This window comes from Anser cygnoides, chromosome 2, assembly GCF_040182565.1.
Source record: "Anser cygnoides isolate HZ-2024a breed goose chromosome 2, Taihu_goose_T2T_genome, whole genome shotgun sequence".
Classification (NCBI taxonomy): Eukaryota; Metazoa; Chordata; class Aves; order Anseriformes; family Anatidae; genus Anser; species Anser cygnoides.
Window position 1 is genome coordinate 122298557 of NC_089874.1, and position 26932 is coordinate 122325488.

The following is a 26932-nucleotide window of genomic DNA, read 5'->3' on the forward strand; positions in this document are numbered from 1 at the left end:
GCATATATGAATATTTCTCAGTGAATATACTAACCTCTCTCAAGGTGCATCAGTCTACAGAATCACTTTTCACTTTCAGATTCCAGGATCTGGGTTACTCACATACTTCCTTTTGTACTTTTTTATGCCAGGATGAGTACATCTATGTGTGTGTGCATGTGTGGAGGGGCACTGGGTATGGCTCTTGTCTAACCTGTCAGGTTGCCAAGCTGGTAGAAATGGTTCTCGTATATGAAAAACCACCGATTTTGAACCAGCTCCTTTTGTATAATACTAACACGTTGCTATTAATTAGTAGTCTCTCATCTTATCTTCTTGCCTGTGAAGCTATTTTAATTTACATCCTGATAAGGATTTTTTTTTTAAGTTGCAAATAAGTTTGTCATTATTTATTGCAGTATAAATAAATCCAGTTATGTTAGAAATGACCTGTTAATATAATATTTTTCTTTGAGAAAAGCATGTGACACTTGTAATTTAAAAAATATCAATGGCAATAAAAAGAAAGAAATTCATATAAATGGAATGAAAATGTGTTTTGTGGTCCCTGAAGTGGGACCACATAAAAATCACTTTTCCTCCTCATTCCTTTTCTTTCTGAAAAGAAGATATATGTTAAGTGTTAGTATCTAGAAAACATTCTGATGAAAGCCTATTATATTTTCTTTTTCTCTGAAGTTCAAAAAGGCAAAAGAGTATCTCAGTTCACTTTGAGGTTACCTTACAAAAACTTTACAATGATTACAGTAAGCTGTGATATCATGATAAATAAATGTATGATGTAGCATAACACATACTGTGTTTTTCAAGGAGGAAGTCTGATTCCCAAAAGCAAAAATAAACCTAAAATAGCATTAAACCAATAAGACAGTCTAATTGCTTAGAGAGTTTGCGTGACCAGATTATAGTATGTCACTTCTTTTTAGATCAGGTTCTTCTAAGTAAACAGACATCCTTCAGCATCTGAATATTTCCCCGTGGCAGTCTGCTAAGAAAAACACAAGAAGAGATCTATCCAACATCAGTCTTTCCGCTAGCTGTTCCCAGTGATTTATTTGAAGTCCCAAGAATTGCTTATCTGTTGAGACAGAGAAGCAGAGCCCTAGTGCCTACCCATTTGCTCTGTGCAGCAGGTCTATTGTTCTGTCACCATTCCTGAGTGATTGCTTAGGTTGACCTTGGCTGGTGCCCTGATCGGAGGTGATTTTGCAAATACTGGTTTATTTCAGCAGTATTCAAGTAACTTTTGTAAGTTGCTTTTTTCTTAAGAGATTCAAACTCAGAATTGCTAGGACTATAATTCCAACTAGCTCTAGAAGAGGGACTGTATTTACTCATTAGTTTTTCATTCTACAAGGCTTTGTGCTGTCTTCCACATCTCCAAAGGCACAGATGGCTGTATCTTCAAAAAGAGGGAGTCCACTGCTGCTCTGCCTTATTTTCCTTCTTAATAAATCCACAGTAGTAATGACAGTAGTCAAGGATATCTCAGATACTCTGATTCTTGAAATGGAAGCCCAAGTCTGTACTGAATTGCACTGGTTTCTTTTATAAGTGGAGCACCAAAATGATAAAAAAAAAAATGATAAAATTGGGTTCATTTCCTGGGTTAACAGATGCTTAACCAGGATATGCTGTTTAGTCAGTCCTCTACAGAGGAAAAGTAAGGAAGTACTATCTCACACAGATGTTGTGAGGGAAAACTCCACCAGTGATTGCCAGCTGTTAGAAAATGAAATGGTGAGAGCTGTATAAATACCAAGCAGAGTGGAACTAGAGTCAGTAGACACACAGCTGCAAAAACATGATGCTTAGAAGGGGTTTAAAGAAATTAGTACAAGTCAGAAGTGTAACTACATAAATATGCCTTTAGCATATTACGGAAACATGGTCAATATTGATTTTAGTGTATACCTCGTCTGTCAGTGTAATACAAGCCTCTATGTCATCTGTGTCACGAGGTTCCAGGGTGTTCATCTGAATATATCTCTCTGATTTAGCATCCACTTAGACAATGTTGGATCTGTATGAGAATACTGCTTTTCTTTATCATGGTCTGAAACTCTGTGCAATTTTTCTTAATTGTCAAGAATGAGTTAAAGGACAGTGACAAATATTAACTCATACAAATTATACTTTTTGTTAGAAAATCATCTGGAAATAAACATTGTTCAATATTCAGTATAATGAAGATAAGAACATAGAATAGCACGGCATAATGCAGCTGTATCCTGAAGGCGAATGAGGCATCTGTCTAGACCTCCTCTCCAGATGCAGCCACGTTCCCCAGGCGCTTTATAGCAAGCATGAGCTAGATGCTTGGTGCAGGCATTGCTGACACAGCATGAGAATCTGACAAGTAAAGCAGAAGGAGTAGGAATACATTTAGGTAAAATTCCTGCATTTGCCTGTGTTGTATTAGAAATTATGAAAAATTAATGTAGGTGATTATCCCAGTATAAGAGAGACCTAGGCATACTGGAAATAGTCCGATGGATGGCTAGCAAGATGATGAAGGACAGGAGCACCTCTCCTGTGAGGAGAGGCTGAGAGAGCTGGGATGGCTCAGCCTGGAGAAGGGGAGACAGAGAGGGGATCTCAGTGATGTCTATGAGTACCTGAAGAGAAGGTGTAAAGCCAGAGCCAGTCTATTTTCAGTGGTGTCCAGTGCCAGGACAAGAGGCAATGGGCACAGACTGGAACACATGAGCTTCCTCCTGAACACCAGGAAGAACCTCTCTGTGCAGGTGACATAGCACTGGGACAGGTTGCCCAGAGAAGCCGTGAAGTCTCTTCCTTGGAGATATCCCAAAGCCACCCGGACACGGTCCTGGGCAGCCTGCTCTGGGTGGCCCTGCTTGAGCAGGGGCTTGACCCAGATGGCCTCCAGAGGTATCCTCCAGCCTCTGTCATTCTGTGATGCTGTGATTCTGTGGTTGGCTGTAGAGCTGAAGTGAGATGAACGGACTGTGAAAAAGCAGATAGAGTACAGATGTTCAAAATCTAAAATAAGTGAAAACAAAGCTAAACACTTCAATATCATGGAAAACGACAACCTTTCAGTTGGTTCAAACATAATTACAGATTTTTTTTTTTTAATTTTCAGCTTATGATTTTTCTGAGATTTTGACTCCCTGACCAAATTTATAAAGGAAAAAATGCAAAAATATTTGATGGGGCAGAAAAGGAGTTTTCTCTTTGCCTCAGGTAAGAATAATAGTAGTAAGAGGAGAGGAAGCTTGAAAATGCATCAACTTTCTGTCTCAGTGCAGCAGCAGAAACAGAAATTCTATTGATAGTCAGTGGTCATGTATTTACTTCATGGATTTTCTATTTACAAACATTTTTATTGCTTTTATTAATGATAACTTGTTTTAAGATGAATAAGATCAACACCAACTTATTTTTATTAAAAAATAAATACTTCATCTGACTATTGAAACTAATTAAAATGAATTAAACAATATTAATGTGTGTACAAAATTTTTTGTTGACAATAAGGTTCATTTAGGTAGTGGAAAAGACTGACAAATAGAAACTTAATGGTGATAATACCTCATAAAGTTCAATTATTTTTGAAAGAGGTGGACATTTCTCTTCTATTTCTTTCTTGAGCATATGTCCCAAAATCTTTATCCCTCTAATGTCACCTTTTAGTACTAAATAAGATTAATAACTCTCACTGTTCAAGAAATAATGTGCACAAATACAAACTGTATGCTTTCATAAAGAAAATGTTCTTTTTTACACCTCTAATTCATTCAAAATTAAATATACATATAAATCCAGTCCTTTCGTTAAATAGTGTCTGTGTATGCGAGTGAGATTGGAGGACTGTATTTCCAAATCAAAATAAAGTGAAAGGAAATATACAGTTTGGGGAATATACAATAAAGGCATTGGAAAAATGTCAATTTGATTTAAAGGATATACAAGTAACTGAAGTTACCTGTGTAAGAGTTTGTTTGCCTGAATGTACGTCTGTATATCTATATGTACTTACATACATACATGCATATACATAAATATCTACTTACGACATTTGTATAAGAGTGAGAATCAATGCAGAAGGGCAAATGCTGAGTATCCTGGAGGGCCACAGTAATGGAAGCAGTGACTGTTCTCCAGACTTAAAACAGAGCGGGAGTCCTGGCTTGATTTTAGGAACATACATTCAGTGATATGTTTCAGCTCCATATTTTATGTCCACTGCTGCAAGTATGACAGTCACATATAATTCTGTATTTTCTCTCACAACATTCTGTACCTGTATTTTCTCAGAGCTTTTTCCTTGCACCTGTGGTTTACACAACTAGGGGATTCAGGCACAGAGATACAACACTGGAGACAGTCGACTTGTTTCCTCTGGGAATCCCCAGCTTTGAGTTAGATATCTTGGCTCCTGAATCATGGGGAGATGCAGGGTCTTTGGACTGGGGGTCACGTTTGATATTGTTTCCATGGCTGACAAAGAAATGAATATCTAAACCCAGGCTCAGAGTTACATCTTGCCACAGGGCATTTGTAGCCATGAAGTTGCTTGTGGATTAGATGCTGCATGCAGGTCAGTCTTTTTAGATAAAACCTAGACAGGAGGAGGACCACAGTGCTGTTTCACTGTCTTGAAAACTGAGATGCATGGACTTAAATCCCTGCTCTAAAACAGGCAGTGAACCAGCCCTCCAGAGTTTTAAGAGCTCTAAGTACTAGCCAGAGGATTGGAGGAGAGCAACAGCTTACTGCCTGGGCTGTCAGAAGGGATGGTCAGGTTTCTTCAGGCAAGATGAACAAAACAGTGACAAGCTGTGCATTGCACCAAGGCTAAGACATTAAGTGGCTTAGTGTCGTCAAAGCTGTAATGGCTGTACACGTGCTCAGCAGCAAAACTGTACTGTTAGAAATTTAGGAGGCTCAGGAGACTGGGCACCTAAGAAGCAGGCAGCAGATCAGAGCAGGTGTTTGAAGATGTAAATTTTAATTAAAATCTTTACAGAGTTTGTTAGGAAGGAGGTAAACCTACATAAAGTGTCTAAGCCTTGTCTTTTTCCTTCCTCGTTTTCAATTTATGAACTTAGACTTCCTAACAACCTCTGAACTCCATCAAGGAAATAACACCAGACACCAGAAAAGGATTTTATGGCATCCTCCAGAGGAACCAAAAGATCTGTCTCTCACAGTCACTTGCCCTGCTGGAGCTTCTTGAGGTTTCTTTAGTTTATGCTTTGGAACATCTCTATGAAATATGAGGGCTGGAAAGGGTCTTTGCATCCAATTTCAAATAGACAAACTGAGTAATATGGATTTAATATTCAAGGTAAACTGATAAAAGACTGGCAAGGGAACTCAAGTTTAATCCTTTGCTTTGACCCTGCTCCTTGAAAGATGCAGAAAATTATAATAATAAATAACAGATTGATAAGAAATACAATGAAATTAAATGAGTATAAAAAAAATACGTGGCAACCCTACGTTATTTAAACAAGTTAAGTTTTCAGTAAAACTTTCAGGTCCACATAGGAGTTTTCTAACCAGCAGGGGGGAAAGTCAATCTTTAATACACCAGCAGCATGAATCAGACCAGCAGTTAGTTGTGTCATTACTGTTTTCTGCAATTCCTTGCATGTTAAGATCAGTACAGGTGATTGTATTTATTAATTTGATGAAAGAATTGTGACGGTTGTGAAGACAAGTATTCAATGGAAAAAAGACATTTAAAAATGTTGTAGGATAAGAAATCCAGGGGCAGGGAGAAATATTCTAGTTAATATTTTTCCAGTTTATAGAATTTGACACACTCTGTAAGAATTCACATATCAGTGTAATGAATTATGTAGACGTAAAAAGCAAAACAAAACAAAATGTAGGCCAGGGTGGCTCTTTTTTTCCAGATGCTTAAGCTCAGAAAATATGAAAATATCTCTGACTCTTCACTTTCAGTTAGCATATTTTACAGAACAAAGGCAAATGTAGATGGCTAAATACATCTGATGTAAGATAATAAGAAAAAATAAGCAGAGAATGTTTATGCATTTAACTTTGAGACAAGCCGTACACTTCAGAATTAAATTCTAACCCACTTGAAGATGATGGGAGAATTTGAACTTCTGTCAAGGCAGAAATTTCCCATAGGAGGCTGTTTTCTGAACACAAACAGCCATTCAGATTTGGGTTAAGTTTAGTGAGGCTTGGTGGTCAAAAACCAGAACAGCTCAAACAGGCATTTTCAGACCTCAAATTGCAGTCCGTCTAACCAGTCAGAGCTCTCAAAAGCGAGGCACTGGTTGTATTTTGTTTTGCTTTGTTTTCCTTCCCATAGGCACACTTTTTTTTTTTTTTTCCCTCATTCTGCATCCCCAGCTGTTGGTTATCAAATCTCTGTTGGAGAATTTAATGAATAAAAGTCTGTGGGGATTAACTTGATAAGAAGTTCATGTATATCAAGCACTAAAATGCTGTTGTAATGCAATAGTTCAAAATCTTATCAGTAGTAACATATTAATAATGGCACATTTTTTGGAAGGCTTTACTGGAAAGGATGTAAACAGGCTGGACACACTGGAGGGAACTTAACCCAGGCCCCTGCCTTCAATGTGATAATTTCCTTTTTAGCTTGATAGCAGTTTCCTAATTCCATACCTTACCGAGTCTGATTAAAAAAAAAAAAAAAAAAAAAAAAAAAGTAAAAAAAAAAAAAAAAAAAAAGTAAAAAAAAAAAAGTAAAAAAAAAAAAGCAGAGGTATAAGACGTTGAAGGGACTTGGAAATATAAAGCATATTATCAGCTTTTTCTTGGGGCACAAGGTCAATACTAATAGTTTAACTAGTGTAGCAACTGTCCTTTTTAAAGGAGTGACTCATACTGGAATGATAAAAATACTCCAGTGCTAAGTGTTGTTCCATATGGCTCAGACTTAAACAAAGGATGTCATTCAAGGGCCATAGGACTGCCAGTCAGGGAGGGCCACACCGCACACTGTTCTGACCCTGCTCTGACTCAGGATAATGCTGCAAAAAAGGCTGCTTATGTTTCTCAACCTGGGATGCTGGTTATCTGCTAAGGAAAAAGAATATATCAGCAAACATGATAATGTAATTGCTAACATTTTTTTCTATCTTGCACATCAGTTTCCTTAGATGTGATTCGGATCCTGAGAAACACTGATGACTTACAGAATGAAGTTGAAAGTGTTGGGTTATATTTAGGTACCTGAGTATTTAATCAGTTTGGTTACTGACGCAAAGTCCATAAACAACAAGAAGTAATAAATCAATATCAGAAAGAGTAAAGATAGAATCATTTTTAAAAGTTGTTTGGATGTTGTACTTTCCTGGGCTGATCAAAAGAATTTTGGAATTTCAAAATTTCTCTCGACTTTGAAATCTTTCTCTTGACCTTTGGTTCATCCCAGGGATTGTAGACCAAGTGTTTGCAATAGGTGCTTGGCTTTTTGCTATACAGAACAACTTTTGCCGTATAGAACAGCTTTGTGGGCAAACTGAAGGCACTGGACCATCAATTGTGATACCCATACTGCTGTCTTTCTAGAAGACACACTTTGAAATAAAAATGAAAATTGCCACTGATCCCTGTGGTCATTAGAGTAGATCCTTTGTGTGTATCTGTCACTGTGTTCACAAAGAACCAAGAAAAAAATACAAATATGAACTTTTGTTTTTCCTCTTCTTTCTGATGAAAGACATGAGCTGAAGTTAATGACTGCCTCACAATGATATGGCCATAATTTCAGCTATGAATCAGGAAACATCTGTAAATGTGGTGTCTTCCCATGAGAAATACAGACTATCAATATATTTTATTTCATATTATTTATTTTTCATGTCTGAATGTACTGTCAAATGCCTTTTGATTAATAAATGAGGCTTTAATGCAACATGGTGTCATTATTATTCAAATTTTCTAAGTTTCATTTTCATTTTTTTCCATCATTATTTCTTCTGTTCCTCTAGTTTTGGTATGATCACCGAGTTTGATTGCAAAATTTACCTCATAGAAACAGTGAATTTCATAAATACCTGAAGAACTTCTCATTTCTGTGCAGTAACTTAAGGAAACATACAACCAAGCTTAGGAGGTATACACATACATTTAAAATGTTTGAAGACGGCAATACTACTTGCCTTTTCTGACTGTGGAGACTCGTCTGAAATCCAAATGCAGCAAATCCCTATGGACCTGGCTACAGTGCATTGAATTATTGCCAGCCCTTCAGTTGTTTGTTACCTCTGCTTAACCAGGTATATCTCATCTTGCAGGCTTTCATGAAGAACTGCGTATACTGTCCACACCCATTCAATGCAGTCAACTGAGTTAGCTTGCACTGCTTATATAAATGCAGTAGTCAGCCTTCTGTACACCATTTTCTGGTATGGGGAACGTACTATAGAGCTCACGAAAGCTGAATTTCAACAGCAAAATTTATTTCAAATCCATCTGTATTGGGTTTACATAGCAAAGCTTTGGTAGCTGGGGGGCCATAGGAGTGGCTTCTGTGAGAATCCAGAAGCTGCCCCATGTTAGATAAGGGCCCTGCCACTGGCCAGAGCCGAGCCAATAAGCGATGTTGCTTGTGCCTCTGTGAGAGCAGATTTAAGAAAGGGGAAAAAAACAAGCATACAAAAAGAACTGCTGTGGAACAGCAGCTGGGAGAGAGAGGGGTGAGAACCAGCCCTGCAGACCCCCAGGTCAGTGCAGCAGGAGGGCAGGAGGTGCTCCAGGCACACAGCAGCAGTTCCCCTGCGGCCTTTGGAGAGGTCCCTGGTGGAGCAGGCTGTCCCCCTGCAGCCCATGGGTCCCACATGGAGCAGATCTCCACGCTGCAGCCCGTGGAGGAGCCCCCGGTGGAGCAGGTGGATGTGGCCTGGAGGAGGCTGCGGCCCATGGAGAGCCCCCGCAGGAGCAGGCCCCGGGCCGGAGCTGCAGCCCGTGGAGAGGAGCCCACGCAGGAGCAGGGGGTCTGGGGGGAGCTGCCGCCCACCCGTGGGGGACCCGTGCTGGAGCAGTTTGCTCCTGGGGGATGGATGTACCCCGTGGTACGGAGCCGTGTGGGAGCAGTTCTTGAAGAGCTGCTGCCTGTGGGCAGCCCCCGCAGGCTCAGTTGGGGAAGGACGGCATCCCGTGGGAGGGACCCCACGGGGAGCAGGGGCAGAGAGGGACCGTGAAGGAGCAGCGGAGACGAAGCATCAGGGACTGACCGCAGCCCACATTCCCCATTCTGTGCTGCTCAGGGAGGACGTAGAAGAGGATGGATGGGGGGAAGGCATTTTTAGTTTGTTTTCTTTGTTTTTCACTTCTCTAGCTTGTTAGTAATAGGTAATACATTTCTCTAATCTCCCTATGCTGAGTCTAATTTGCCCTTCACGATAATTGTTGAGCGACCTCCCTGTCCTTATCTCAAACCTTTAGCCCTGCCATTGTAGTTTCTTACCCTTTCCCTTTGAGGAGGGGGAGTGAGAGAGCAGTTGTGGTGGAGCTTGGCTGCCCACGTGAGTGGAACCACCACACCCTCTTAGTTTAATTATCAGGTTTGTAAATGGATTCTTAAAGTAAAAGCAAATTATTCACTAGTAGTTAGATTCATGTACTCAATACTAGTTCCATATGCACAACTGTCTCTTGTCTTTATCTGCACTTGTGTTCTCAGTGATTAGTGAATGTATTTAGTATCACAACCATTTTGTGCAATAAGGTAGCTGACACTTAGAAATACACTTGGGTTTCTGTAAACTGCAACTGAAATCAGAGCTAAAATGCCTTTTAACATAAAGCTCAAAAGGGAGTCCGAACAGACTTATCAGAGGCCTGGAAAAGATGGGCTACTGTAAAGGATGGAAAAAAATGTTTTCATTTAGAAAGAGATGAATAATAGAATATAGAATTTAAAAAGTACCTACAAAGAGGAATCAGTTTGGAAAGGACAAAGTAGAATCAATTAATCATAGAATGGCTCGGGTTGGAAGGGACCTTAAAGATCATCTAACTCCATCCCCCCTGCCGTAGCCAGGGATGCCACCCACTAGATCATGTTGGCCAAGGCCCCATCCAGCCTGGCCTTGAACACGTCCAAGGATGGGGCATCCACAACTTCTCTTGGCAACTTGTGCCAGTGCCTCACTACCCTTACAGTGAAGAATTTCCTCCTAATGGCTACTCTAAATCTATCCTCTTTTAGTTTAAGATCATTCCCCCTTGTCCTATCATTATCTACCCTAGTAAAGAGTCCTTCTGCATCTTTTTTATAAGACCCCTTTAATTACTGAAAAGTCGCACCAAGGTCTCCCTGGAGCCTTCTCTTCTCCAGGCTGAACACCAGCAGTTCTCTCATCCTTTCTTCATAGGAGAAGCCCTCTGATCATCTCGTAGCCCTCCTCTAGGCTCGCTCTAACAGGTTCACATCTTTCTCGTGCTGGGAGCCCCAAACCTGGATGCAGCACTCCAGGTGGGACCTCACAAGGGCAGAGTAGAGGGGGACAATCACCTCCTTTGACCTGCTGGTCACACTTCTTCTGATGCAGCCCAGGATGCAGTTGGCCTTCTGGGCTGCAAGCACACACTGCTGGCTCATGTTGAGCCTTTGGTCCGCCAGAACCCCCAAGTCCTTCTCTGCACGGCTGCTTTCGATGAGCTCTTCTTCCAGTCCGTACTCATGTCTGTGTGCAGCACCTTGCACTTGGACTTGTTGAACCTCATGTGGTTGGGGGAATGGGATAGTCTCTTAAGATCACTTCTGAATCTATTTGTCTTTATGTTTCTCTATTTGAGGTCCACATGTCTAAAGTTGAGAATCATTCTTTCTAACTTTTGCCAACTAAAGACATGAGTGGATTAAGCCCCTTTGTAGTTACTGGAGGAAGATAGAAGAAAAAGTTGATATTTCCTGACCTAGAAAAGTTGGTACAAATCAGACACAAGCAAAGTGTCTTTCTCTACTGACAAACCTGTACAGCTGACTTAGACTAAAAATCTACTTTTTAGGTAGCTGAAATCCTACCTTGTATTTTTATATAAATTCTATATTAGTCCACAGATGAATTATTTAAAACCAAGTTGCATGTAAATATGCAACAAAAATATTGAAATCCTGAAAAATTTCATAATGAAAGAGATAAAATATAACTAATTCATGTTTTTTTTTTTTTTGTGGATGGCTAAACAATTATAATGCCTCAATGATAAAGAATAAATAAATAAATAAATAAAGCCAGTATATATGTCTAATGTCTAGAAGTCTAATGATTCTTAAAAAGTGAAAGCAAAATTGCAACCCTTCCCATTAAAATAAAGTATTGACCAATCAATAACTCTTACTCTTAACTCGTAGGAAAAAAAAATAGGACCAAGAAAGACATTGAGTACAGGTTAAAAGTCATGTTTAGTATCAGAACTGGGAACTGAAGATGTTCTGGAGATAAGCAGGCATATAATTCAAAAGTGAAAATGGCAGCAGCCCAGAAAATTGCAATCCTACTTGCAATTGCAATTTCAATCACTGAAATGTTTTCTCATGTGGCCTGATTTTGCATTCATACATTTTCAGGACTAATTTTATATTCCCCAAATTTCTTTACAAAATATAGGAAGAACATCTTTTCTCCAAATATTAATGTCAAATTCTTATCATGTCATTTTAGTAGTTTCGTGAATGTTAGTGACTTGAACAGATGAAAAGTGCTTTTGTGTGGATACTGACCATTACATGACTGTGATAATCTTTTGTGCTGTTAGCTCTAAGTCTAATAGGAATTGAAAGCAATTCCTATTAATGTTATTTTTACTATGAAGTTGATTATTTCTTCTGTCTTTTCAGAGTATGAGATCTTTTTGTTCATAGTGCACAAAGAAATGCAGTGGAGCTTTTAAGTTACGTATGTCTGGACAGAAGCTTTGTGAGCCTTTTGAAATGTTACAGAATTAAGGGGCACTCATACAAGAATGGTGATACTTGTTTATCCTCTTCACCAGGCTGCAGAAGTATTATGCAGTGGGTCCCAAATTCCAATGGTGCACAGAAACAACTGATGTATTAGTTTGTTATTAAAAGTGGCTTTACATGCACTGGAAAGCTAATGAGACTAGCAGTGATATCTTAAATCATGCCCTTAAAAGAAAAAAAAAAGTGAAAAATTTGGTTAAAAAGTTATAAGACATCAGAACATTCAAACAATTAGAATTCCTGAATGTCCAGATGTTCCTTCTGCTGATAAATATGTTTGGTAATCTGACAGCTGGTGAAAGCTGTTGGGGAAGATGTATAAGAGTATAAACAGAATATTGGTGGGAATATAAGCAGGACATTAGCTGAGAAACATTAAGGACCTAAATAATTAGATTAATATAATATTTAAGAAAACAATGTTTATAGCAAAATATCTATACAAGATCATCTTTTAATATTTGTACCTACACATCTTACAAAAGTGGAACAAAATCAGCATTTAAAAACTTCTATAGGAATTGGACTCTCTACTAAACAAAACAGTTAAAAAGTCATTGTGGTATGCAATGGGAGTGTGTACTGAGCAGTGTTTTTGTTACTGTTCTACACAGCTACTTTTGAGAGCTTGCTATAATCTTCATTAAGTAAAGAAGCTCTAAATCAGATTATACATCTGGCAGTAATTAGACAAAACAGTTACCATCCGGGGACGTAGTACTTCCACTGGAAAAAAAATCAACGACAACAACAAAAACCCAACCCAACATTCAGTGGTATAATAAAATTACAGGCATACATAATTCCCTTGTATCTTCATGAACTATATTCACACACATTTATCTTCATTACATCAGCCTTTTGCCAATACGTTGAACTGAGGAATGCACCATAGATGACAAACTACATCAGACCATGCAATGTTTTATTGTGTGCTGTGAAAAAAATTGTGGAATTATTGCAGTATGATATCTGAATAGAGGAGATATGGGAGAATCTTTAGCACAAAGAGGGTCATCTTGACCAGGACGTTGAACAAAAACAACAATTAATGCCAGGAGATAGTTAATAGTCTCAGAAAGTGATTGGTAGAAGCACCACCTCATTTTATATTTTTATCACTACAAAATTTGGTTTGAAGGATATCAACAAACATATTAAAAGATAGATTAGATGACCTATGTCCCCCACCCTCATTTTTATTTTCTGTGGTTCTGTGAGTCTTTTGAGAGACTTAAATAAAAATTATATAAATTAAATATTTAAAAAGAAAATAAGGTTTACAAGTAATATAAGAGGACTTGCTGAATGAAATGTTAGACAGTCTGCTCTGAACAATGGCTACCTAAGGTGAACCTAGTCTGGTGATTAACATTAGCCAAGATTAAGCAAATGGATTATGATGTTTTTTCCTAGCTGAGCGCACTTGGAATAAGACTGAGAATGTTCACTTCATATGGCATAGGCAATTTATGAATCTCTGTAAACAAGCTATTTTTTTTTATTTACATAGGATGTGACAGTGGGTGAGTATAATGAAATTATATGCAATACTTAACAGCTAAGAGACATTAGATTTATTCTTATAGTTCAGAATAAACTGTTCTACTTAGTGTCGTTATAAAATTGAGCAGCTTTGTGCAAAAACTTTGAACAATTGATTTGGTTTATGAGAATGCAGGCAATGAGATTCATTTCTGAATTCTGTTCCAGTTTCTTGCAGAGTCAAATTTTTAATGTTGTAATTGTCGTGCTATCTTAGACATTCTGGATGATGTAAGATCATCTGATTATAGCTTAATTTTAGAGGAAAATTGTTAGAATGTGACAACCTGTAGAATGAAATCGCAACTTCTACAACATGTTGATTATTAATTTGTTGACATATTTCATATTTGTATGAATGATGATAAAGTGAAATTATAAGGTATCTGAAAGATGGATAAGCAATTTCCACTATTAAAATTAATACTAGAAAGTATTTGTGCATGGTGTGCTATGCATCCATCAGTTCCCTGCCAAAACTATATATCATTCATTTTCTGCTTTGCTAAAGAAGACTTCTTTTCCTTAGATACTTTTGTAAATTCAAATTATTTCATGTTTATAATGAAAATTGACATTTTGCTTTCTGTATTTTGTCTTTGTTTGTTTTGGATTCTGTTACTGCTGGTGTCAATATGCAGTCTAATAATTATCTCTGTGTAAACTATATTGTGTTTCTCTTCCAAATATTGATGCTTACATAACTGAATGTTTTACATGAGTAAAAACGTCCAGCACAACTTCTAAGAGTCTAATTCAAAAGCAATTATTATCAGTAGCCTTATCAACCAGCCTTAGTCTGGTTGAAAGGGGGTAATTTGCCATGTAGATCACCTAGGAACTTTTCTTCTGTTATAACTGCCTTCTTTTGTGTGGATCATTTTCTCCGAAGAGTAGAAAAGTTCTTGTTCCAGCTAGCAACATAAATACCCTGAATAGATTTCCTCTAGGAACATTACTATGTAGAGAATAAGGCATGAGACTTAAAAATGTCTGGTCCAGATTGTGTCCCTAGTCTTAACTCTAAAACCTCTCCATTTAGAACTGTAATGAAAATTGAAGCAGCTAATGAACAGAGGTGTCAAAAATGAACAACTGTATTTCACAGTGATTTCAGTAGAAGTGGAGCTCCACTCCATGATAGAAAGCAAGCCACTTCTGTAGCCATCATGAACTAGCTTGTATAACTTGCTGCATCCAACTTGTACATTTCCTCCTGCATATTCCTGATGGTGGTTGTTGTTATTATTTTAAATGGAAATTTGATTGCCTAAATCTATCTTTGTATACATCGTTCTCATGCAGATCTCTTTGTTTTTTAATTTTATCACTTAAAATGAGTAAAATTTGCACCATAGATAGTATATTAAAAGGTGACTTTCTTCCTGTGCCCTGATCATTGTTCAAAATAAATAAATAACTATAACTATATATATACATATTAATTGTTAATTTTATAGTGACAGGAACATTTAAGAAGTTATTAACTCTCAGTGAAGGCAAAACACCCAAGCTGAAAACAGTGCTTTTTTGGAAAAGCTGTAAGAACACAAGAGAATCTTGACAAATTTGACTTTATTTGAATCTTGACTGTCTTGAAAAAGGTAACATTTTCTTATCAGTTTCAGAACTGAAGTATTGAAGTAGTAGAATACATCAAAATATTGTTTTCCATAGCTTCATTAAGAAAAAAACATAGTAGTCAGAAGAGATTGTTCCATTAGTGGGTATGGCAACTGCATCAAGGTGACATTGTCAAAGAATTTAATTTATATTATTTTGATGACAAACATATTCCCTGAGACTACTATTCAGCTTTTTAGTAAAACTGTGCTAGAAGTTCATCTTCCAGGCTGATTAGTTGACTAGAAGTTTCTACTCTGTGCTCTAGCCAAAGCAAAACAATCATTAAGATACAGCAAATTTATTCAATTAAATGATTGTCATTAAAGTATCTGCATGTAGATTGGATTCAAATGAAAAGGCTGTTGTGAGAGTACTCCATTTTCAAGCAGGAAGACATTCGACATAGTTGTAAGAAACAATCTGTTATTTAAAAGAACATTATGTAAATGTTTCAACCATAGAAAACTACTACTACTACTGAAGAATACCTGAAATGTAGTGTCTTTATAAAGGATTTAAAGACTTTTCTCTTAATAAAAAATCATATATGATCAGTAGGTTTTCACTCAGTATAACTGAAAATATTGAAGTGGTTGATTTATTTATCATGAAAGATAAAACTTACAATAAAATAGCAAATGATCTGTTAATTTAAGATGTACCATAGCATTAACATTTTTTGGGCCTTCTTCTGGTATAATTTACAACATAGTAAATCAGGAGTCTTTTATCTGAATCCAGTGTATTTGTCCTGGTGTAAAACTAATAGATTAGTAAAGTAAAATAGATTTTACTAATAGATTAGTAAAGTAAAGTAAATTATATTGTCTTTCAGTTTTGTTATTTTGGACTGAATATGGCTTATGAATTGAAGAAGCATGAATTGCTTCTTTCTCATAAAGATTTTGCTAATATATTAAATATGAAATGCTGTCATTAGCTTCATCCTCAAGGAAAAAAAAATGTAATTATCATTCTGGACTAGGTACCTTCTTCCAAGGAAAGGTCTCTTGTACCAAAATGATAAGAGATTTGAAATTACATTGGAGAGTGTTGGGAATACTTGCAAGCAGAGCTATGCTAACTTAATCTGACAGTACTGGAGTCTTTGTGGAATTTAGAGATAACAGCTTGGATCCATTTAAATCCAATGATTTTTGGCACAACTTTCTGCTGTTCATTTCTTATAATTCTCTTTCTGCACCTTTCAAAATTAAGACTGTCTTATTGCTAGTCATATGAAAACTTTTACATCTGTGTCCTCTTTTTTTCCCCCCAGGTTGCTGTCAAAATGAGTGAAACTCCTTCAACTAGTTACTCAGTGAATCAGCCAAACTCCTCTGAGAGTGAACAGAGTTTATCTACCCGCCATTTCAATGTTACCGAACCTGTAGTGGCCAAACGGATCTGTTTCTATAAAAGTGGAGATCCTCAGTTTAATGGAATCAAAATGGTCATTAATAACCGATCTTACAAAACATTTGATGCCTTGCTCGATAGCTTATCCAAAAGGGTCCCATTACCTTTTGGAGTAAGGAATATCAGTACACCAAAAGGGAGACACTGCATCACCAATCTTGAAGACCTTGAAGATGGAAAATCTTATATTTGCTCCCATCAGAGGAAAATGAAGCCTATCAACCTAGAACGGGCTAGCAAAAAGCCATTGCCCTGGCAGATCAGTAGGCCCATCAGCGCTCGCCGTCGTGCTGTGCAGTTAGCAAGGGAGAATGAAGTTGGATTTGGACACAGAGAAAGAAAAATAACAACTCCTAAAAAGATCCTTGTTTTCAAAAATGGAGATGTAAGACTCAGACGCACCATAATTCTGGGAAAGAGAAATACACAAACCTTTGAGGCCTTTCTGGACTATATGAGTGAATTAATGCAATATCCAGTCCTGAAACTATATACCACTGATGGCAGAAAGGTGAGAATAAGAGCACTGATGAGTTTTGTATGTTTGCTTCTAGGTTATTTTTAACTGAAAAAAAAAAATTAAAATAAAGTGACTTTATCAATTATAAACTAGGGACACTGGCCTGGTGTAGTATCTAATGTGCTGAATTTCAGCTGTTGTCTTTCTATGGTTGTTCCCCTTTAGGAAGGCTACTAGCTTGGAGGAAATAAATATACATGAATCTAGTAATCACAGAGAAACTAGTGGGGATATTTTATTTCAAGTCTTCATGAAAAGCCATTTTTCTTTTTCTTACTTAGGTCTTTTTCAGGCATGCTTTCAGTTATATATTTTTTCCCTATTTAAACAGAAATTTCGTTTAGTCTTAAAGCTGTTTTCTGTGATTTTTAATGTTTTAAAAATATTATGGGTAGTATCTAATAGCCATAGCTACTTTATTATTACACAGATGGACAGTGTTTTGCCATTAATGCCTTGGAACTAGGAGACCTTATTGTATCTTACAGTTTCTAAACTGCAGACCAAGTTTTGTACCTCTAAACCCAGATGATGTTGCAGCAATAATAATCCTGAATTTCATTTTACATGCTGTTCTGTGTAATTTTATCTCATTTAGTGTTTTTCCTGCGTGTTGTTTAACCGGCGAGAAGGACTTGTGATCATACCTAACAGGTATCTGGAAAGGGAATTCCATGCAGAGTGCTTGTTCAAGGGAAATCTTGTGTTTTCCCTCCGTTTGGTCAAGATCTGTATTAGGCTGGGAAACTCTCCCTAGCTCCTATGTCAGTGAAATGCAGTTTTCAAGCCTTAGCTTGCAATATATTTTGGAACATAAATTCAAATCTTTTAGGCAAGGCCCTGAACAACTTGATCCAAAGTTAGACCTGTTTTTTATACTAGATGACCTCCAGACATCTTTTCCAATACATATTTTGTGATTCTGTCCAGTTCCTCTGTGGCAGTACATGTGAAATATTTGTGATGTATTCTGAATTTTCCTTTTCTTCCTCCAAATAGATGTTCATATATATACCTACCTCCAAATTCATAGTCTTATTCCATGGCTATGAATGATCACTCTTCAATGATGAAATAAAACAACATATGCAAGCATTACATTATAAGAGAATTTTGATCTGTATCCAAGTGTTGTTTCTTGAAGTCTTTTTCTATATATTTTTATTTATATAACAAGACATACCCTCACAGAGATAAGAATTGCCTTATAGGAATTGAAAAATTAATTCTGTTCTGTGATACATATTTAACAGTCAGCTGCAAAATGATGTAGAGACTAAAAAGTGAAGATATTAAAACATAAAAGGGATAAATCTCTTACTTTTTTTTTTTTTTTTCAGGTTCCTAATCTTCAGGCCCTGATATTGTGCTCTGGAGCTGTAGTCGCAGCAGGGAGAGAGCCTTTTAAACCAAGCAATTATGATTCCCTTGGGTATTCACGACCAGCTAAATTGCTTGGAATTGCAAATCGTGTGTACCCAAAAGCAAATGCCAAGTCAGAAAGTGAAAATAGTAAGTTCTTTGAATTAATTTTTATTCTATTATTTGGTTTATCTCTCTCAGTATAAGACATAAACCATGACAATCTTACTGGGATCAAGGATATTCTAAAAGGACAGCTGAAAATTTATTTGTAGGTATAAGAAAGATGAAAGTGTTAATTTTCATTTTAAAACACGTTTCTTCTAAGTACTGAGCTAGCATGCATATTTTCTCTCAAACTGACTTATTTAGAACATGGATACAAATCTATATGTATATTTTGTTGTAATGCACTTGATTGTCATTGTTATTAATTTTTTGGCATCACATTTAATAACAGTGGAGGTAAAAGAAAACCTACAGGTTACTTTAGAGTTCTTAACTGGCTGAATTTATTGAGGAAAACTTTTGTGCCATTTTTAGGACCTAGCAAATGGGGATTTGACTTGTCATTATCATGACTTTCATTTTTTCCCCATGTTCCATGCTCCACATAAACATGAAAACCATTACAGCACTCATCCACTTACAAACTCAACATGTTTTTGTGAAGCTGCATCCTATAGGAAATTCTTATATCCTTATGACTGTAATATATGCTTTTTGGTTAAGTTTGGGAAAGGATACACAAATACATACTTTCACTACTCAAGGAGCTGTGTCACTGACAAGAGTCAGTGAGTGTGAGTTGGACAGGGGATGATCAAGAATTGTTTCTGTCCTGAGACTTTCCGTGGTAATCCTCACTATGTCATGGAGCACATTTCTACATGAGGCACTTCTATTTACTTAAAGGTGTTTTTTCCACATCCCTCATAGTTTATTATGTCTCTACTAAACTACTCATTTTAGTTTTTCTCAGACTTCATGTTCTTTGACATTCCACAGCTTCAGAGCTGTTGGTCTGATCTCCATTAAAGGAGTTAGTCTAAACTTTTATTTAATGGGAAAGCATATGCATGGGAAACTCACAGGGCATTCCCCCTGAAATTATAGACACCTATCTATAATAGCAATGTGTCAATCATGAAAGTCTTTTTATAAAAACTTTTGTAACTCTCTTGAGCAAAACGTGCTTAAATTCAAGTAATGTGAGATAAGTTAATATTAGTTATGTTAAAATAGCTTCCTGCAAGCAAAACCTTTCAATTAAATTAAGAATTCTGTATATTTAGGTATCAGTAACGGTTGTAGATGTCTTTGTTTGGGTGTACATGCACCATTTCACTCACAGCCAGATCTGCTTGGAAGACAGCAAAATTTTATTTTTATCTTATGCTCTTTTATCTCTCACCTCTTCAGTGACAACCATAAGAGACAGATAAGACATTATTTAAAGAGCCAAATTATTACAGGTTAATCAAAACATGTTTTAAGAATATTTACTGTGTATGTAAACTCATGTTGGGCCATAGTCAAGACTGACTGAAGTCTAAAAGTATTCTCCTTGGCTTTACTGGGTTTTGTACCATCTAATCTAGAGTACTGTAGCATAAAATATATTTCAGAATGTCATGATTTAAATTCAGATTTTATAAGCAGTTCAAGTGCTTCAATGTTTACATATCTATAGGGGACTGAATCTGTAGCCTTTAGTCACGTGTGTCAATGACAGTACTCACAGTAATGACATATGCTGCAGATTGTTGAATTAATCCCAGAGATATATATTTACACCTTGACTGACACATTTTAGCACTAACTGTGAGGACTAATAGGAGGTGACAAGTTAGTGACTGTTAGGGCACGGAGAAGATGTAAATTTAGTAGCCTGAAGCCCCAACAGATGCAGGTCTGTGAACCTCTTAAAAAAAGTTCAAGGTAACCTCAACTCCCAAATGAGTATAAAAAGAGAGAATTTAGAGAATTTAGTCCTTTTTTTAGGCTTTGGAGCTTCAAATAGGACTATTGCTCTGGCATTAGAAAGGGCCTATTGAAAAAATATATGATGTGGAAAAGTAGTTAAATCTTTGATGTTCTATTAAAAATTGGTTGTATTTCTCTCTTGAACAACTTCTTAAAATTAATAGCAAAATTAGATATGTTTTTTCTATTTCTTTTTATTTTCTTTTTCTTTCTAATACTCTAGAAAAAAAAAAAACTTTATTAGGTTCTTTTGTACTAATTTATCTCTTTCCTTTTTTTGTTTCCTCTCTTTTTTTTTCTTTTTTTTCTTTCGCTGCCTGTCTGCTGTCTTATCATCTGGATCCTTATCCATGATATCTGTCTGCTCTACTTTCCAACTATTGAATGAATTTGGATTCTTTCAATGTAATTATTGGTAGCAAGAGTTGAAGTGATCTCTAGCTCTAGATCTCAGATATTCTCAGTTTCTTCTGGTAAAGAGTCCAGCAATGATAACAACTCAAATGATAACAACTCAGAGTCTTCCTATGTTCCGGCCAATCATAATGGTGTAGGAGAAAATCAGTCAGTTAATGGGGAAGAATTATCTGTGGCACAGTTTGAAGATGACATTGAGAAATCTGTTCACCTTAATCAAGATGGCAGTATGACAGTGGAAATGAAAGTTCGATTCAAAATTAAAGAGGAAGAAACTATTAAATGGACAACAACTGTAAGTCGCGCTGGCCTTTCAGGTGACAAAAATATCACCATTTGCAATGCTGCAATGGGTGCAGAAGACTGCTTATCTAATGTAAATATATCAGAACGTACAAAACCAATGGACACTTCATTTTTGGACAGCTACAATAAAGAAGATGGAGACTCATTAAAACAATTCAATGAAGAAGTCTCAGGCAAAGAATCAGAATCTGATTTAAAAATGGATGGTTGTAATATCCATCAGAAGAGCAAATCTGCAGATCTAGCTATAAGCAATGTACCTAAGGATAATATCAGACCTCGATTTTATAGGCCTCCCACCCCTGGGCCAAGACGTGTTAGACAAAAGAAAGCGGTAGTTGAAAGTGTCACCTTGGTATCTGAGAAAGAGGTTCAGGAAAAGACAATAGGACAGTTTTCCTATAGTGAGGAAATACAGAATGGAGAAAACAAATCTGAGTATTGCATGGTAGCACATTCAAGCAGAAAAAAATCAAGCGTCAGTAATCCAAAGTTTAGTGAGATGAGTGACAATGACATATTAAAGCTTTCTTCAGAGAATATAAAAGAAGAAATGGTTTTTAAAGTAAGCCAGAAAAGTCATGATTTAATAGGAACCACAAATAGGAAGACATTAGATGTGCCTGATGACAATGAATTGGTACAGAACATATTGGAGAAATCAGTTGTGGAGCAAGGTGCATATAATAGCTTAGTATCAACCTGCAAAGCTAACATCAGTGGTTTCACACCATCATCAAAAAATTACCAGACAGCTAGGCCAGTTTCAGCAGATCATATCCATGAATTATGTGATATTAAACAAATAAAAAGATCACTGAGTTCTTACATTAGATATTCAGAATTATCTCAGTCAAAAAATGAAGAAAGAAAATGCAAAGCTTCCAATTTATTAGCTTTTTCTCAAGATTCAGTGCATTCAGTCTGTCCTGGACACAACAAGATGGAGAAAATGATAGCTTCATGTAGTAAAGCACCTACAGAGAAAATAAATCCAACAACTGCATTCTCTCCTGTTACTGAAAGTGAGAATCTAATCAGTGTCAGGGCCGAATCTGTGACAGCATCACATCTGATTGATGAAAGCCAATCTGCATCTTCCCTTACTAAAAAGAAGAAAAGAAAATTATTGTCTAACTTTCTAGAGAAAGGTATATATGAAAATCAAAAAGATAAAGAAATTTCAGGGATAATTAAAAGTGAAGAAGTGCTTGTCACAAGCAAAACTACACAAGTTTCCACAACCCAGGATAATTGTTCTGAAATGCTTCAGAAAAAAGAGATGGAATTACTTGTAAAAAGCAATGATGGGTCTGACAATTCAGACAAAAGCATATGTCCTGAAGATGAGTTCTATCCCCATAATTCAGCGGAACAAAATAGATTATCACCTAATGAAAAAACAAGAACTAAGAAATGGTTGGCTGAGGTAAAATCAAAGTCAGGCAAAAAAAATAGTTCCCTTTTGTCTGGAAAGAGTGAAGATGATCTAATGACAGTTGATTCAAAAAATGAAACTGAAAGCAGTCAGGATGCACAGAGTACTGTGAAAGAAGGCAAGCATCTCACAACTAATTCTATTGAACAGACACCTAACTTGGCAATGATTTCAAAGACATTGTCAGAAATGCCAAAGGTTCATAAAATAGAAAAAGGAAGGGAGGATAACATTTTGGAAAATTTGTCATTAAAGAAGGAGAAAAAGCAAAAGAAGATGAGGAAAAATCTAAGTAAAGGTGCAAATAAATTAAATATGTCAGAGAGCTCCATTACAGTAGAGGCTTTGAAACAAGAGAATTTTCAAGAGGAGATTGTTGAGCATTCACTTGAAAACTACGTCCAAACTTGGCTGAAAAACCTGTCACCAAATGCCGTCTTACCCCCTATAAAGAAAAAAGAGGGGAGTGTGGAGAATAGCGATGTCTGTCATGTTTCTAAAGAAAACACTGATGCTTTTATAGATAAAGAAGCTAAATTTATTACGAATAAAATGCATGTGACTGGAAAAAAGCATCTGTTTGAACATAATCAAACCAAAAAAACATTAAAGCCTCTTTTTGAATTGGGAACTTTAGAAGAATCATCCAAACATTCACGTCAAAACCAAACTGACTCTTTGATTTGTGGTAATACAACAATGGTAGAAGAATCCAAGTATTTACTGCAGTCAGAATTTCATCATGACAGTCAACTACACTTGTTTCATGAAACACATGGCAATGATAAAAAAGTATCAGAGTCTGATATTCAAGACACAAATCTGTGCCATAGAAAAAAATCTGAAGTTGCTGTTCAAGTTGATTGTTCAATTGTCAGTGAGAAAGTGGGAACTGATACTCAGAATAATTGCATGTCTAGCATGCTGCTTCATGAGTTACAGTCAACTTTGCTTGGTCTCCAGAAAGAACACACTGGATGTATAGGAAAAACATACAGTCTTTCAGATATTTCTCCTCCAGTTTTTGGTTCTTCCTCCAATCTCCTCCTAGCTTGGCTACTAGTACTGAATCTGAGAGAGAGTTTGATTGGTACAACCAAAGATGATATGCAAAAAGCTACCTGTAGCTGTTCTGAAGTAATTACGCAGTTACAGTTTCTGAAACAAGCAACAGTTATGCAAAAAGTTGATGAACTGAAGGCTGCTTTCTCACATTTTCAAGAAACAACAGAAAATAACTTATTACATTCTGCGAAGGAATTCAAAAAGCAGGATTCCACATACTGCCATGAGAATATACACATACTTGAAAATCATAATGATATACATTTGCATGAAGAAGAAAAATCAGTTGAACCTTGTATTGCAAAGAACAGCTTAAATTCCGAAGAAGCTCTAACATTATCGAGTGAATTTGAAAGCTATTCAGATATACAGAAAGAGCTTTGTAGAGCAACAGAGATTTCAGATTTGAGTGCTTCCAAAACACAACTAGATGGTCAGTATGCTGATACTAATTCTATTAAATGTAACCTTTCATCAGCTATAGAGCCATCTGAAACAAATGAAGAAATGGCTTATAATCTATATGAAAAACCTCATGACAAAAACATTAATGAAGAGTCAGATACTTCAGTAGAACCTAATTCAACAGTTCACAGTGTAACGTCTAATGATAAAAATTGCATTTTAGATCAGGATACTTCCGAGATAGAAGGTGAAAAATATATTGTTGATGTTACTACTGATCAAAGGGAAGATGAAAAAGTTGATCCAAAGTCAACAGGTAATGACGAAAAAACAAACAGTCAACTTAAACTAGTTGCTGACACCTCTGCAGAATATAATTATGAGGATTGTTCTGTACAGGAAGGGAAGGAAGACACAGAAACTTGTGAGGAAACCTCTGAGAGATTATCTACAGTTTCTCCATTATCTTTTTGTTATGAATCTAAGCAAATTACAGAATGTGACATGAGTGAAGGAGAACAGAAATTGCAAGTAGAAGAACTGGAGAACAGAACATGTTCAGACACTTCTCAATTAAAAAAATGCTTAAAAAGTCCTGCTACTTCAGACTGGTCAGATTACAGACCAGATACTGAGGAGAGTGATTATAACTTCAGAGCATCCAGTGATTTGACCAATGAAAGTGGAGAAGAAGCAGTACTTGAAAAACACTATAATACCAGCTATGTAAAAAGAACTATTGAACGACTTTATGGTAAGACAGAAGCTTCATTTAAGCCTGACTTTCAGAAAGGATTTCCTTACATGTCCAAAGCATTACAGAAAGATACTGAAGAATTCAGCTCTGCAGTGGTGAAAAAAAACATTCAATTTTTTCAAGAACCTAGGCCTTGTTTTGCAGAGAAATTTTCACATTCTTCATTGTCATCACAAGAATTTCCAGAAATCATTAACAAAGATGAAACTACATGGAGAAAAGAACATATTTCTTCACCAACACCACAACCTACTCCTAATGGAGAAGAGACAAATTATATTAATGACTACTCAGGGGAACCTCCAAAGCAACATTGTCAACCTAGCGTACATGCTAATGAAGATGAAGGAATATTGATTGATAAAGGCAAATGGCTTCTCAAAGAAAACCATTTGATAAGAAGATCACCACCTGAGCGGACTGGAATGTATGGCAATTTGGATACAACATCAACAGACACAGTGCTTGATACTAACAGTGATGATGCTCCATACTCACACTTTGGCAATCTGAATCCAGTCCTCAATGAAATATCTTCTTCAGAGCTTGAAGATATGGCTAAGCCCTCTAAAAATTTCTGCAACTACTTCAACATACCTCACAGTAGTGATTCAGACCCTTTACAGGATGACTTAAGTAGGGAAAGCAAACCTGGCCTCAATGGCAAAATCACCTCCCTTCCTGTAGGGAACAAAGAAAAGATCAAACCTTCAGTCATGGTAGGTTCTGCTTCCACACATCTTTCCAGAGAAGCTGATACCAATTTTCCAGCCTTTACGTCTGTAGAATTTAGATTGCCTGATAACAAGGTGCATCCATTGGAACAGCCTTTAAATGATGAACCCATACAATCTCAGCCAACAGATGTTAATAATACTAACAGAAATGCTCTTCAGGAAGATTCTCTAGATAAGCTCCATGCTATATGTGGCCAACATTGTCCAATACTGATGGTGATGGTTACACCAATTAATGAGAATCAGAGGGGATATGCTTACCAAAAGGCATCCGATATTGAGAACCAGATGGGTCTATGTTTGTTGGCCAGTAAGAGTGAACATTTACAATGGTTAGGCAAAGATTTAGTAAAAGATGAAAATAATTATGTGACCCTGAAGAGGAACTTCATCAATAAGATTGCCAATAATATTTTTACCAGGTATTATGCTAATAACACTATAGATTTTATTAGTAACATTGGGATACTTACATCTTCAACTCTGAAAGACAAGAGCAATTTAAGGAGGTTACATGGTATAAAGAATATGAATTTAAAGCCTATGGAAGTCAGCAATTGTCAAAACAAGGTATCCAAGCACATACCCAGTGATTATATGGTGGACACAAAAAGTAAGCCACCCAACACAAAGCCAAAAATATGCCAAATATTAAGAATAAGCCCAATTCACATTGTTGGAGAAAAATTGTCTCCCTTGTTGACAGATCCAGCAGAAACCTGTCATTCTGAAATATTTCTAAAATGTGACACTTTTATAAATAACATTGAACGTACTGCCTTTGAAAATATGAAAAATGCAAATGCCTTTTCTACAGAAGAAGAAGAAGGAGGAGGAGGACGAAGAGGAGAAGGAGGAGAAGGAGAAGAAAGAGAAGGAGAAGAAGAAGAAGAAGGAGAAGGAGAAGAAGGAGAAGAAGAAGAAGGAGAAGGAGAAGGAGAAGGAGGAGGAGGAGGAGGAGAGGAGGAGGAGGAGGAGGAGGAGGAGGAGGAGTTTGCTTTTGTGCCATGGACAATAGATACAGCAAAGATAAGAAAGACATGTAATAGAGATCTTGGAAGTTCGATAACATCAGATTAGTGACAACTTCAATAAAAATATTACCAAAATAATCTACTGAATGCCACATCCAATAAAACTCCCAATGTGAATACAACCCAGATGAATATAAAACATAATTGTGTATCTTTATGGAAATATAGATAATTGCTTAGTTTTTTTGTCGGAAACAACATAGGAAAAAACAAACAAACAAACAAACTGTTCTAATGGTGGTTTCTTAGCTAAAAAAAATACTTTTCTCCTAAAGTTATCTGTTCAGACATATTTAGTAATATACAAACCATGTCTTCTGTAGAGAAAAAACTACTACTAACTAAACAACAACAACAAAAAAAAT

The 26932-nt window shown here is 36.5% G+C and overlaps 2 protein-coding genes across 2 annotated transcripts in view; both read left to right on the forward strand.

Annotated features, from left to right (window-relative positions):
• RP1 (RP1 axonemal microtubule associated) overlaps positions 1-26932 on the forward strand; it is a 221968-nt gene that overhangs the window by 14014 nt on the left and 181022 nt on the right. Inside the window, 2 exon segments of the mRNA XM_048072444.2 lie at positions 16401-17051; positions 18401-18572. Coding sequence (XP_047928401.2) covers positions 16413-17051; positions 18401-18572 — 811 coding nt within the window. The 5' untranslated portion in view covers positions 16401-16412.
• Positions 20546-26613, forward strand: LOC136789858 (oxygen-regulated protein 1-like). The gene has a single exon (XM_066991004.1). The coding sequence runs from the start codon at positions 21055-21057 to the stop codon at positions 26611-26613; it is 5559 nt and encodes a 1852-aa protein (XP_066847105.1). The 5' UTR covers positions 20546-21054.

Bases quoted from the DNA above. Each gene is read 5' to 3' on its own strand.
- LOC136789858 (XM_066991004.1), top strand. From the start codon at position 21,055: ATGACAGTGGAAATGAAAGTTCGATTCAAAATTAAAGAGGAAGAAACT.